At 40.2% G+C, this 13,097-nt stretch overlaps 1 protein-coding gene across 1 annotated transcript in view; it reads right to left on the reverse strand.

Annotated features, from left to right (window-relative positions):
* Positions 1-13,097, reverse strand: part of APAF1 (apoptotic peptidase activating factor 1) — a 114,288-nt gene that overhangs the window by 75,241 nt on the left and 25,950 nt on the right. Inside the window, exons 9-14 of the mRNA XM_073651445.1 lie at positions 12,893-13,060; positions 12,679-12,810; positions 11,210-11,323; positions 10,870-11,054; positions 9,751-9,877; positions 6,539-6,664 (exon numbers count right to left, since the gene is read on the reverse strand). Coding sequence (XP_073507546.1) covers positions 6,539-6,664; positions 9,751-9,877; positions 10,870-11,054; positions 11,210-11,323; positions 12,679-12,810; positions 12,893-13,060 — 852 coding nt within the window. The remainder of the gene's footprint in view (positions 1-6,538; positions 6,665-9,750; positions 9,878-10,869; positions 11,055-11,209; positions 11,324-12,678; positions 12,811-12,892; positions 13,061-13,097) is intronic.

Genomic DNA, 13,097 nt, shown 5'->3' on the forward strand with positions numbered 1-13,097 from the left:
TTTGATAACATTAGGTCATCATATTGAATAAGTTGTCATTAGTGTTGAGCGCAAGTGCTCGCTACTTGAGTTTGCATCGGGTACTCAGGTATGCACCATGTACAGCGTGTGCTCCAGTGACATGCTCGAGTCCCTGCTCCGCATGTTTCACGGTTATTAGACACCCAAAAAAAAACATGCGGGGATCGCTCGTGCATGGCAGGCAATCCCTGCAAAGTTTTTTTGGCCGCGAAGCATATGGGGCGGAGACTCGAGCATGTCACTCAAATACCCACGATACTCAATGCATACTAGAGCACCCGATGCAAACTCAAGTAGCGAGCACTTGCGCTCAACACTAGTCGCCATATCGTCATCTTTTTTTCTTACTTTTGAAAAAAATCCCAACCCCATCACAACCCCAACCCCAGCCCTAACCCTAACACAACCCTAACCGTAGCACAACCCTAACCCTAGCACAACCCTAACCCTAGCACAACCCTAACCCTAGCACAACCCTAACCCTAGCACAACCCTAACCCTAGCACAACCCTAACCCTAGCACAACCCTAACCCTAGCACAACCCTAACACTAGCACAACCCTAACACTAGCACAACCCTAACCCTAGAGTTTATTTTTTACGCCGTTCCTCATGCGGTATAAGTGATTAGACGACCTTATTCTTCGGGTCGGTGAGACTACAGCGATACCAGAATCATATGGGGTTTTTATGACTGACAGCTGTCACACACTAAAAGACGCATTTTTTGTAAAATCTAGTTTTTGCATCGCCATATTTTGAGAGCTATAATTTTTCCAGATTTTGGCAGACAGTCATTTGACGGCTTGTTTTTTGCGGAATGAGTTGACGTTGTTATTGGTGCCATTTTCAGGCACGTGACATTTTTCGATCGCTTTCTATTCCGATTTTTGGGAGGCAGAATAAACAAAAACCAACAATTCAGGAATTGTTGTTTTTTTTTTTATTATTATTCTGTTCCATGTGTGGTAAAATTGATAAGGCAGCTTTATTCTTCGGGTCAGTACGTTTACAGCGGTACCACATTTATATCGTATTTCTGTGTTTTGCACTTTTACATAATAAAAGCAATTTTATAGAAAAAATTATTTTTTAGCATAGCTTTATTCTGAGAGCTATAACTTTTTTATTTTTCGGCTGATGGAGCTGCATGGCGGCTTGTTTTTTTGCGGGACGAGATGACGTTTTCAGCGGTACCATTTTTATTTATATTTATCTTTTTGATCGTGTGTTATTCCATTTTTTGTTTGGCGGTATGGTGATAAAGCATTGTTTTTTGCTTCGTTTTTTTTTTTTTTTTTTTTTTACCGTGTTCACTGAAGGGGTTAACTAGTGGGGCAGTTTTAGAGGTCAGGTTGTTCCGGACGCGGCGATACCAAATATGTGTACTTTTATTGTTTTTTTTTGTTGTTTTTTTATAATAATATTTATTGATGGGTACATTATATTTTTATTTTTGGTGGATTATTTTTTTTAAAATATTTTTACAATTTATTTATTTTTTTTTCACTTTCTGATAGATTTTATACTTTATTACTTTGTCCCACTGTGGGACTTTCACTTTTTTTCTCTGATCGCCTGCATGGCACAGGAATGCAGCACCATCCCTGTGTCATGCAGGCTGTCAACGCTGGACAGGGAGAAGATTGTTTGGAGATGCACTGCGCATGTCCAAACAATCTTCCTGTTGTCTGGTGACCCGGATGTTGTCATGACGACATAGGGTCGTCATGGCAACATCCTGGAAGCCACGGCAGTCAGCGCTGGAAGCCGGAAGAGGAGGTGAGTATCTGCGATCACCTCCCCTTGCCACCGCAATGCTGCGATCGACTTCGATCGCAGCATCGCGGGGGTTAATGTGCTGGGAGTGGTGCAGGACCGCTCACTGCACATAGTACCGGGTGTCAGCTGTGACAATCAGCTGACACCCGGCGGCGATCGCGCCCGCACAGCTTGTGTGCGCGCGCGATCGCCATGACGTACTAATACGGGTCTGGCTCTTAAGTCCCAGGGCACAGACGCGTATTAGTACGTCAAATGTTGTTAAGGGGTTAAAGGGAATCTGTCAGCAGGGTTTTGCTACCTCATCTGAGAGCAGCATAATTTAGGCAAAGAAACCCTAAATCCAACGATGTATCACTCAATTTACTGGGTGCAGCAGTTCTGACACAGAGGTTTTAGATTTAGCATGAAGCAGAGCTGAGAAAGCTAATCCCGCCCATGCAAGGCTGTATGCACATAGCTATAGACAGTGAGCTGCTTATCACAGAAGGGAGTGTTGCCTGACCAGGAGACAGCGCTGCTGTGTTCTAGCATTGGATATGCTTCTGGTGCTAAAACAATCATTGCAAGCAAACAAAACCATGGAGCTTGATAAGAGAGGCATCACTGAAATCTGTGTTTTAATCCCTACCTCATGCTGTCTTCAGCTTACATATTAAAAATTTGCTGGCAGATTCCCTTTAACCCCTTCACCCCACGGGCGATTTTCCGTTTTTGTTTCCCTTCTTCCATGAGCAATAACTTTTTTATTTGTTCGTCAATATGGCCGTATGACGGTTTTTTTTTTTTTTCCGGACGAGTTACCACATACTATAGTGTACTAGAAAACGGGAAAAAAATCCAAGTGCGGTGAAATTGCAAAAAAGTGCAATTTCAAAAAAATGTTTTATTTTTTTTATTTACTATATTCATTATATGGTAAAACTAATCTGGCAGTATGATTCCACAGGTAATTACGAGTTCACAGATACCAAACATGTATAGTTTATTTTTTATTGAACTGGTGAAAAAAAATGTGGAAATTTGAATGAAAAAATGTTTTTGCATTTGTCGCCATTTTCTGAGACCTGTTCATTTTCCGTGATCTTCAGCTGGGTGTAGGCTTATTTTTTTGCGTCCTGAGCTAATGATTTTATTGATACCATTTTGGGGTAGATAAGTTGTTTTGATCGCCCGTTATTGCATTTTATTGCAATGTTGCGGCGACCAAAAAAACCTTAAAATTCTGGCGTTTTGTTTTTTTTTCCTCATTACGCCATTTACCGATCTGATTAATTTACTTTATATTTTGATAAATCTGACATTTCTGATAGCAACAATACCAAATATGTGTATTTTTTTAATTGTTTGTTTTTTAATGGGGCAAAAGGAGGGTGATTTAAACTTGTGTTTTTTTAATATTTTTTTAAAAAAAAATTTTTCTTCACTTTTTACTTTTTTTTTTTAATACTCCATTTAGGAGACGTGAAGCTGTGATCGTCTGATTGCTTGTGCTATTCACAGCAGTGCTTGAGCACTGCTACTTATATCAAAAATCACGATCTCCTACGAACGCCGGCCATGGGTCGTTCCGGACGCAGAAATACCAAATGTGTGTACGGTTTTTATTTTTGTTTTTACATAAATGTGTTTATTGGCGTAATATTTTTTAAGTTCTTTATTTTGCTTTTGTAATATATATATATATATATATATATATATATATATATATATATATATATATATATATATATATATATATATATATATATATATATATATATATATATATATATATATATATATATATATATACACACACACAGTACAGACCAAAAGTTTGGACACACCTTCTCATTTAAAGAAATTTCTGTATTTTCATGACTTTGAAAATTGTACATTCACACTGAAGGCATCAAAACTATGAATTAACACATGTGGAATTATATACTTAACAAAAAAAGTGTGAAACAACTGAAAATATGTCTTATATTCTAGGTTCTTCAAAGTAGCCACCTTTTGCTTTGATGACTGCTTTGCACACTCTTGGCATTCTCTTGATGAGCTTCAAGAGGTAGTCACCGGAAATGGTCTTCCAACAATCTTGAAGGAGTTCCCAGAGATGCTTAGCACTTGTTGGCCCTTTTGCCTTCACTCTGCGGTCCAGCTCACCCCAAACCATCTCGATTGGGTTCAGGTCTGGTGACTGTGGAGGCCAGGTCATCTGGCGTAGCACCCATCACTCTCCTTCTTGGTCAAATAGCCCTTACACAGCCTGGAGGTGTGTTTAGGGTCATTGCCCTGTTGAAAAATAAATGATGGTCCAACTAAACGCAAACCGGATGGAATAGCATGCCGCTGCAAGATGCTGTGGTAGCCATGCTGGTTCAGTATGCCTTCAATTTTGAATAAATCCCCAACAGTGTCACCAGCAAAGCACCCCCACACCATCACACCTCCTCCTCCATGCTTCACGGTGTGAACCAGGCATGTAGAGTCCATCCGTTCACCTTTTCTGCATCGCACAAAGACATGGTGGTTGCAACCAAAGATCTCAAATGTGGACTCATCAGACCAAAGCACAGATTTCCACTGGTCTAATGTCCATTTCTTGTGTTCTTTAGCCCAAACAAGTCTCTTCTGCTTGTTGCCTGTCCTTACTAGTGGTTTCCTAGCAGCTATTTTACCATAAAGGCCTGCTGCACAAAGTCTCCTCTTAACAGTTGTTGAAGAGATGTGTCTGCTGCTAGAACTCTGTATGGCATTGACCTGGTCTCTAATCTGAGCTGCTGTTAACCTGCAATTTCTGAGGCTGGTGACTCGGATAAACTTATCCTCAGAAGCAGAGGTGACTCTTGGTCTTCCTTTCCTGGGGAGGTCCTCATGTGAGCCAGTTTCTTTGTAGCGCTTGATGGTTTTTGCAACTGCACTTGGGGACACTTTCAAAGTTTTCCCAATTTTTCGGACTGACTGACCTTCATTTCTTAAAGTAATGATGGCCACTCGTTTTTCTTTACTTAGCTGCTTATTTCTTGCCATAATACAAATTCTAACAGTCTATTCAGTAGGACTATCAGCTGTGTATCCACCTGACTTCTGCACAACACAACTGATGGTCCCAACCCCATTTATAAGGCAAGAAATCCCACTTATTAAACCTGACAGGGCACACCTGTGAAGTGAAAACCATTTCCGGTGACTACCTCTTGAAGCTCATCAAGAGAATGCCAAGAGTGTGCAAAGCAGTCATCAAAGCAAAAGGTGGCTACTTTGAAGAACCTAGAATATAAGACATATTTTCAGTTGTTTCACACGTTTTTGTTAAGTATATAATTCCACATGTATTAATTCATAGTTTTGATGCCTTCAGTGTGAATGTACAATTTTCATAGTCAGGAAAATACAGAAAAATCTTTAAATGAGGTGTGTCCAAACTTTTGGTCTGTACTGTATATTTACAGTTTTTGTTTTACTTTTTTTTTACTTAGTCCCTTATATTACTTTAACTTGTATTACTCTGATCACTGGTATAATGCATTGCAATACACATGTATTGCAATGCATTACACTTGTCAGTACTACACAGAACACGACAAAGAACATCTTTTTGACCATGCTCCTGACATAGTCTAACAGGTCACCGTAGCTGGCAGACCTGGAGGTCATTATTTGACCTCAAATTGCTATGACAACCATCAGCAGCCCGCAATTACGTTGTGGGGGTGCTGCTCAGGTGGAAGAGGGAGCCCCCTCCTCTCCTAGCTTTCTAAATACTGCCATCACTATTGATTGCAGCTTTAGAGGGTTAAATAGCTAGGCTGTGACAGCCGGAGCTCGGCTATAACTTAATCGTGCGTGCATAGCTCATGTGTCCCAATACGATCACCATGATGTACCGGTACGTCCATTTGCAGGAAGTACCATCTAGATATGACATACCGGTACGTCATATGTCGGAAAGGGGTTAAACAAGCACTAATCGAGCTATCACTTTGACTAGTGTTTATTTGAGTAACTTTATATTAACAATTGCAGCATGGTTTCCTAAATGCCCAACGCATTCATTAGCAACCTTGGATAGTGAATATAATCTATCCATCGGTGGCTCAGTGGTTAGCACAGTTGCATTGCAGTGCTCGGTTCCTAGTTATCACCAAGGACAACATCTGCAAGGAGTTTGTATGTTCTCCTCGTGTTTGCGTGGGTTTCCTCTGGGTTCTCTGGTTTCCTCCCACACTCCAAAGACATACTGATAGGGAATGTAGATTGTGAGCCCCAATGCGGACAGTGATATTAGTGTTTGGAAAACGCTGCTGAATATGATGGCGCTATATAAGTGTGTATCATAAATAAATGTGTTTTGTATACAGAGCATTACCCATCAATGAGCGATCCGGGGGCTCTTCATATAAGAAGATCATCGCTGTCAGAGGCATGAACAGGTAGCATTGTACTACATCAGCTTTGTAACGCAGTTGTGTAGTCCTAGTAGAGTATTAATAATACATAGACACAATTGCCACGAGCCAACAGAACAAACCTATTATACGACATATATAAACCTAATACAAGCCTTGTGGATGGTAGGGGTGTGCATGGATGTTCATCAGTATTTTGCACCTGTATTACCTCTGTCATTTACCAATAGGACCTGTCTGCCTCATGTTCTGCAGTGAACAAGGATTATAACCATATATTGGAGAGTAAGGCCTTTGTTAAAGTAATATGTTACAACACATATGACAAATGATCTTACCTTCACTTTTTTATCGGCTGAACAGGTTGCTACATATCGGTCATCAGAAGAGAACGCACAGCACAAAACTTCTTCGTCATGAGCTGCTATATTAAGCAGATTTTCCCCTGTTGCACTTTTAAAGATCTAATAAGAAGCAAAAAACAGAGGTAGGCTTGGTGTAGCTGTCCTGCTAGGTTACTGTATGTAACCATAACAATGTGGTCATATGTTTTTAGAGGTGGCAGCATTTAAAGGGATTCTGTTGCCAGGCTTTTGCTACCCCATCTGAGAGCAGCATGAAGTAGGGGCAGAGATCCTGATTCTATTGATGTATTATTTAATTTGCTGGTTGCTGCAATTTTGATAAAATCCCTGTTTTATCTGCTGCATATCTAGCAGTTCTCTGAATGCTGAGCCCTCTATAACCCCGCCCACACCACTGATTGGTAGCTTTCGGTGTACACTGTACATAGACAGAAAAATGTGGTGTGGGCGGGTTTATACAGGGCTCATGAATATGGAGGACAACATGACAGCAGGTTTACTAGTCCTCTAGTGATAATCTCCTGCTGATAAAACAGTGATGTTATCAAACCTACAGCAAGCAGCCCAGTAAGTCATACATATCTAAAATCAGGGTCTCTGTCTCTACATTATGCAGCTCTCAGATTAGCTTACAAAAAAAAAACCTGGTGACAGATTCCCTTTAAGGGAGGAGTTCAGAATACAGCTGAGAACCCTTGAAAGGCCACCTCTACAGTCACAGCAGCGGTGTCACCATGGGGGACGGGTGGAGAAGGGCTGGCCCAGGTGTTGGGAGAGGTAAGTGGGGAAATGTATGGTATACATTTACATTTACGCTGACCATACAGAAGACATTTGTCGATCAACAGTTATTTCTCCTGACGCCACCATAATAATGTACATTTCGATGGGAAATAGAAATAAGCTGTTACCACAAGGCCCTTTGAACCACAAAAACAAATTATAAGTAATGTTAAAATCCAATAAATTCATTCCCTTGAGCTTGGTTGTGTTCAGACAACATCTATCTCATGCCAACTTTATATTGATTTTACATTTGCACTTCTTTGCAGCATTAGGTCTTATTCACATGTCATAATTAGGTCAGTATTTTACATCCATATTTGTAAGTCTAAAATCAAGAGTGGAACATACAGAGAGAAAAACTATAATTGAAAGATTTTGCTGGTTTTGGCTTGCAAATATTGATGAAACACTGCCGTGTGAAAAGGATCTTATTAAAAAAAATTATGGATCGATCAACGGATCTTATTTACTTTTATGTGACTTCAACTGATAAAAAAATGTTAATCTCCATCAGTTCCATCGTGAACATTTTTATCATTAAAGGGTTATTCCAATTTGCACCTAATGATCCTGTTAAATTAATAAAAAAAACAGATGCACCTGTGACCCTGTTTTATAAAACATCCCCCAGAAGCCCTCTAGTGGGGCGGGCATCCGGCGGCTTTTCCCCACCCACTGAGAGTGACTGACAAGCCTCTCTCTATATGCGAGTATAGGAAGAGGCTTGTCAGTCACTGTCAGTGGGAGACAAGTCGCCGGGAACCCACCTATATGACTAGGGGACCAGTATCCGACAGCTATTAATTAGATATTTCATTGAAATAACAGCTGTCACAGGTTATTACCACATATCATAACAATAAAACTATTTAACATAAAAGCAGTAGAAAGGCTATACAGGCAAGATAGAATTAGATCAGAAGAAAGGGTTATGGAGCGAGCATTATAGTAATACATAGGTCCCGATTCATCAAGACTGGCTCTCCCCCGCTCATAACTTTAAGCATAACACTTCCTTACTTAATTTGACCACAACAGACATAAGTGCGACTTATCTCAGGACAGGCAGTGTGGGAAAGGGGCAGTACAGCAGGGCTAACAATGCTATAACAGGAGAGGTAATAGAAGGGTTTGCAATGTGACACAGCAAAACTCAACTGTTCTGCCCCTCTCCCCACAGGGACCTTATCTGAAAAGGTCACAGTCATCTCTACTGTAATCTGCCACCACTTTCTAATCATGGGGGAGGTTAGACCAGGAGATCGAAGCTGTATCATTACATCTTACACACTGAGAAATCTAAGCTACTGTGGGGGAAGGGGGGAGGTGTGTTCCTTTTCTGTTGTGTTGCTGCTTGCTTTTGATTGGGCAACTCAAACAGGAAGAAGAAATACATGCCCCCAGTGAAAAATGTCTGATAAAAGCCCCAAAGCTCTGGATAACCCCTTTAAGTCTAAGTGGGTGTTGTCTATGAGGCTAAGAACTTTCCAGCACGTAGTTGCTAACTGCCTGCCTGTTCCACCCTGCAACAATGTGTTCCGGCTTCATTTGACCTTACGTCAGCACAACAGCTCTTTCACTTTTGGTCTCCTCTGTCGACGGGGCGTCACTGCCAACAGCATGCTGTTTGACAGTTGGCAGCAGGAAGATGGCTATCAATCAGGAACACATGAGCAGAGACGCCCTCTCGAAAGAACAGAGTGGAAGAGAAGAAGCTGCTTTGTTGACTTGAAGTTACCGGAAGCAGGAGAATCACCAGAAGGAGCGGTCTGTGAATGCTCTGAGCCACAAGAGACCTTCCAGTAAGTTCTTAGTCCCATAGCCAAAAAAAACACAAAGTCATGGATAACGCCTTAAACAAAAGTTAACTTGATAGGTGCCAAATACTTTGACTGCTAATATCTCCACAATGGAGTAGCGAAATGAAAAAAAAAAAGTTTTATTGAGCTCTGCAGGCACTATTACATCGTGTGTCCATTTTATCAGGAAAATTTGGGTGAAAAGTCCTCCAACAATAAATGAGATTATTAATAAAATCACAAGTTACCGTAAGTGGTATTATCAGATGACATAATGAGGATAACTTTAACCCTTGACACGAGTTTCGCTATAATAGCTTCGTCAGGAGGTGTCAAAATGTGCAAAAAGGCAAACCCATGTGATTGGCGAATGACATAGGCACACGTGTTGCTACAGTAATTGGGACAAGTATCGGCGCTCCAGCATCTAACTAAAAAAGCGAATAAGAGGAGCAAATTCAGCTGGAGCAGCACAAGCTTAATACAGAAAGTTACTCCCAGCAGAAATTAGGAGCGAATGTAATAGTTTAAGTAATATAGTGCATAATGATGGACATATAGCAAGCAGATAAGCAGTTAGTTGAAATAAATTGTTGTTACCTGTAAGGTTTTATCAGCTCCACAGGAGGCAATCCTCTGCCCATCACGAGAAAAGCAGGCATGGTAAACTGCCTCAGTGTGGGGACGCACCGCTAGGCTTGGTATGTTCTTCATGCTTTCTTTGTTTCTGCAAGTCAATCATCAATAGATCAGCTACCATTTGAGGCAGGACAAACAATTATGGGATACATAGAGGCAGAGGGCCTGACAATTAGCTAGAACTAATAGTTCTATTGTATAGTGTGACTCTGTCAAAGTGGCTACTTGCAACAGCAACTATGGAAGCTCACGGTGTACAAATTTATGCATCTTCCATACCTGTAGAATTCCATGTACAGATAGTTACCCTAAGGCCACGGCCCCACTATCAGTAATTGGTCAGTATTCGGTCAGTATTTTTTCTCATGAGTGGGAGCCAAAACCAGGTGAGGAACAATCAGAGAAAAGGTATAATAGAAACAAATGAACCAATTCTGCATTTATCACCCACTCCTGGTTTTGGCTTACACTCCTGAGAAAAAATACTGACCGAATACTGAACAAATACTGATAGTGGGGCTGTGGCCTAATAGTGGCTGATTGTCAGCAGCAAAATAAATCAATTCTTAAATGGGTTGTCCACTACTTGGACAACTCCTTCTAAAATGCTCAAGTTCCCCTGTATAAGATACAAAGAAAAAACCTTAAAATTGCCTCCTGCATCAGCACCGTTCCAGCCACACGAGTGCTGCAGCCCATCAGTGGTCTCACGTCTCTAAAAAAAAACTACTGTGTCTGATAGACGTGTGGTCGAAGCAAAACATCAGCCGATGATGGGCTGCAGCACTTACGTGGCATATCGATGGATGACATCGTTGGTAAAGTGTGGGAGGTAAGTATAAAGGTTTTTTTTTGTTGGTTTTTTTTTTTAAATGAAACTACAACATTTAAGTAGTTAAAGTAGTGGACAACGCCTTTAAGTCAGGAAAACAGAGCACCCTTACATATATTAAAAGCAGGTCAGAGTCGACAGTTTATGTGATCATTAGGTAACATTCCAGCTGTTAACACCCAGCCATGATCTAAATGTACAATATTACTGAGGTTTGGCTCCTGTGTTCGGATCAGTTTATTACTTACATCCAGTTGACATAGAGGGCTCCTTTTTGAAGCTCTTCTTTGGCATGCTGAATAGCATGTTTATATACTGCAGATTCATTTGGCTGAGAAAGTCCCAACTGGACTATGTTGATGTGAGAATTCTGCATTAGGAGATGACCGTTTACAGACAAAAACTCCTGAAAATCTTCACGTGCTTTGCTGTTCTGGAAAATGATAAAAATGAAGGGCCAAATTCATAAACCACAGAATGAAAATTGTGGAGTAAATTAGAATCAGTCCAGTTATAGTAAGCTTCTGTTGGTAACAATTGCTATTTGTATTTCAAAATAGCAAAAAAGAAAAGGGTCACTAGAAGTACCTGTTTATTGAGTATATCCCGGTAATGCACAAACTCGTGAATGAGGTGCGCGGGTCCAAATAATCTGGTCTTCATTTTTAACCAATCAAATGAAAATAGTAGGGCGCAAAGTTCCTGTAGAATATTAATAAAACATGGTAATTATCATAAATGGTAGAATTTGCGCAAAAAAAATTATTTTCATTCAGCTAGAAGCCAGGCAATTTTATGGAAGGTAAGGTTTGTGTAAATTATAGTACTTTATTGAATATGGTCCGCACCCATAGACTGAAATATTGTGTTAAATAAAAAAGAAGGCGCATCAGGTCCTCAGGTCCATCACATCCTTTGCTTAATGTATGGTTAACTACTTACCAATTGCTGTGTTCTCCGGTTTCCAGGGACATTCTAATCTTCTTCTTCTGGACCGCTTGACACTATTGAGCTAGGTGGCTCAAACAGTATCCCTTGTATAGACCAGTAGTCGCTTTGCCAATGTAAGCCTATGAGAATCACGTTGAGGCTCTCAGACTTACATTAAGAAAGTAACTTCTGTTCAACCTCCTGACGAAACCGCAAGTAGGCGGTGAAACGCGCGTTGAGATGTGCAGTAATCCTGCCCTCAAATCATAGCCACAGGTAACCATTAATCTATTGGCTATAAATACTTTACTTAGGTATTACATGTGTTATATGGATGGCTTTGAGGTTTTCTACATAGGCGTTTTTGGAGACTATTACAGTCATAAATCTGTTCCTGCCTCTATATACAAATGCTCTATTACTGATACATTTATATGTCTATGTGGCTCTATATTTTTGATAAACACAGTTGTTTTAACAGGCTATTGTCCTAATGATTTATACTACATAATATTCTGTGCTGTCTGTATAGGTATATTAGCCACACAGACTTTATACATTTATACGCAGTATATTTTATGAACATTTGCTTGTTTAGGGTGCTCAATTTTTCTTGTGCTTCTGTTTTAAGTCCATTATTATTGTCTGTACATATTGTAGTTACCTCTCTAGGTTCACCACTTTTATTGCATTCATGTAATTTTTGTATTTCAATAAATGTTGATACTTTTTTGACATTTTGGATCCCATTGCTTCTATTTATGCTCTGTAGGTTTCAATCACTTTGCCAATGTAAGTCTATGATAATCACATTGAGGCTCTCATAGACTTACATTAAGAAAGTGACTTCTGTTCCACAAATAAAAGATTGTGTGAGCTGGCTAGTCTGAATTATTGTCACAAGGTTCAGAAGAGAATCGGAAAAGTCCCTGGAAACTGGAGAAGATAACGATTGGAAAGTATTTAAATATATCCACTTTACAGTATATGCATATTAATATGGGATTAGGGAATAAAAATATTGATGACAGGGCTTCTTTAAATTGTAGTGAGAATGCAAGTGACCACAATAACCTAGAAACAAGTATTACCACTGTGCACATTTGTTCTTATGTAAATCTACCTACTTGGTGCATGTTGGCCTGGGCCATATGGTACGCTAGATAATGGTACCAGTATGTATAATCCTCTTGGTCTGCAGTTGGTAGAAACTGTGAATACCGCTTGTGATACTGACTGACAAGCTTAGCATGAAGATCCTGAAACAGCAAGGAGCACAGTTACCCTATGTCCTAAGCATATAGTTACTCTCATATACTATACACATAGGTAAGTTCCTACAGGCAGCTGGCTACGGTTGCGCTCGGTGAGAAAATCCAGCTGGAGATCATGCAGATAATACAGAAACGACTTTCCATTGCGATCACAATACAACAGTGATTTGTTGACAAATTCCTGAAGCATATCCTCCACGTCCTCGCTCTCCATGTCCCACAGGATACACAGAACCTGCAAGAAAAGTATGGTCTATTAGGTGGGGATGACC

The sequence above is a fragment of the Phyllobates terribilis genome, unplaced genomic scaffold, assembly GCF_046119375.1.
Source record: "Phyllobates terribilis strain yellow unplaced genomic scaffold, ASM4611937v1 Scaffold_11__3_contigs__length_659146591, whole genome shotgun sequence".
Classification (NCBI taxonomy): Eukaryota; Metazoa; Chordata; class Amphibia; order Anura; family Dendrobatidae; genus Phyllobates; species Phyllobates terribilis.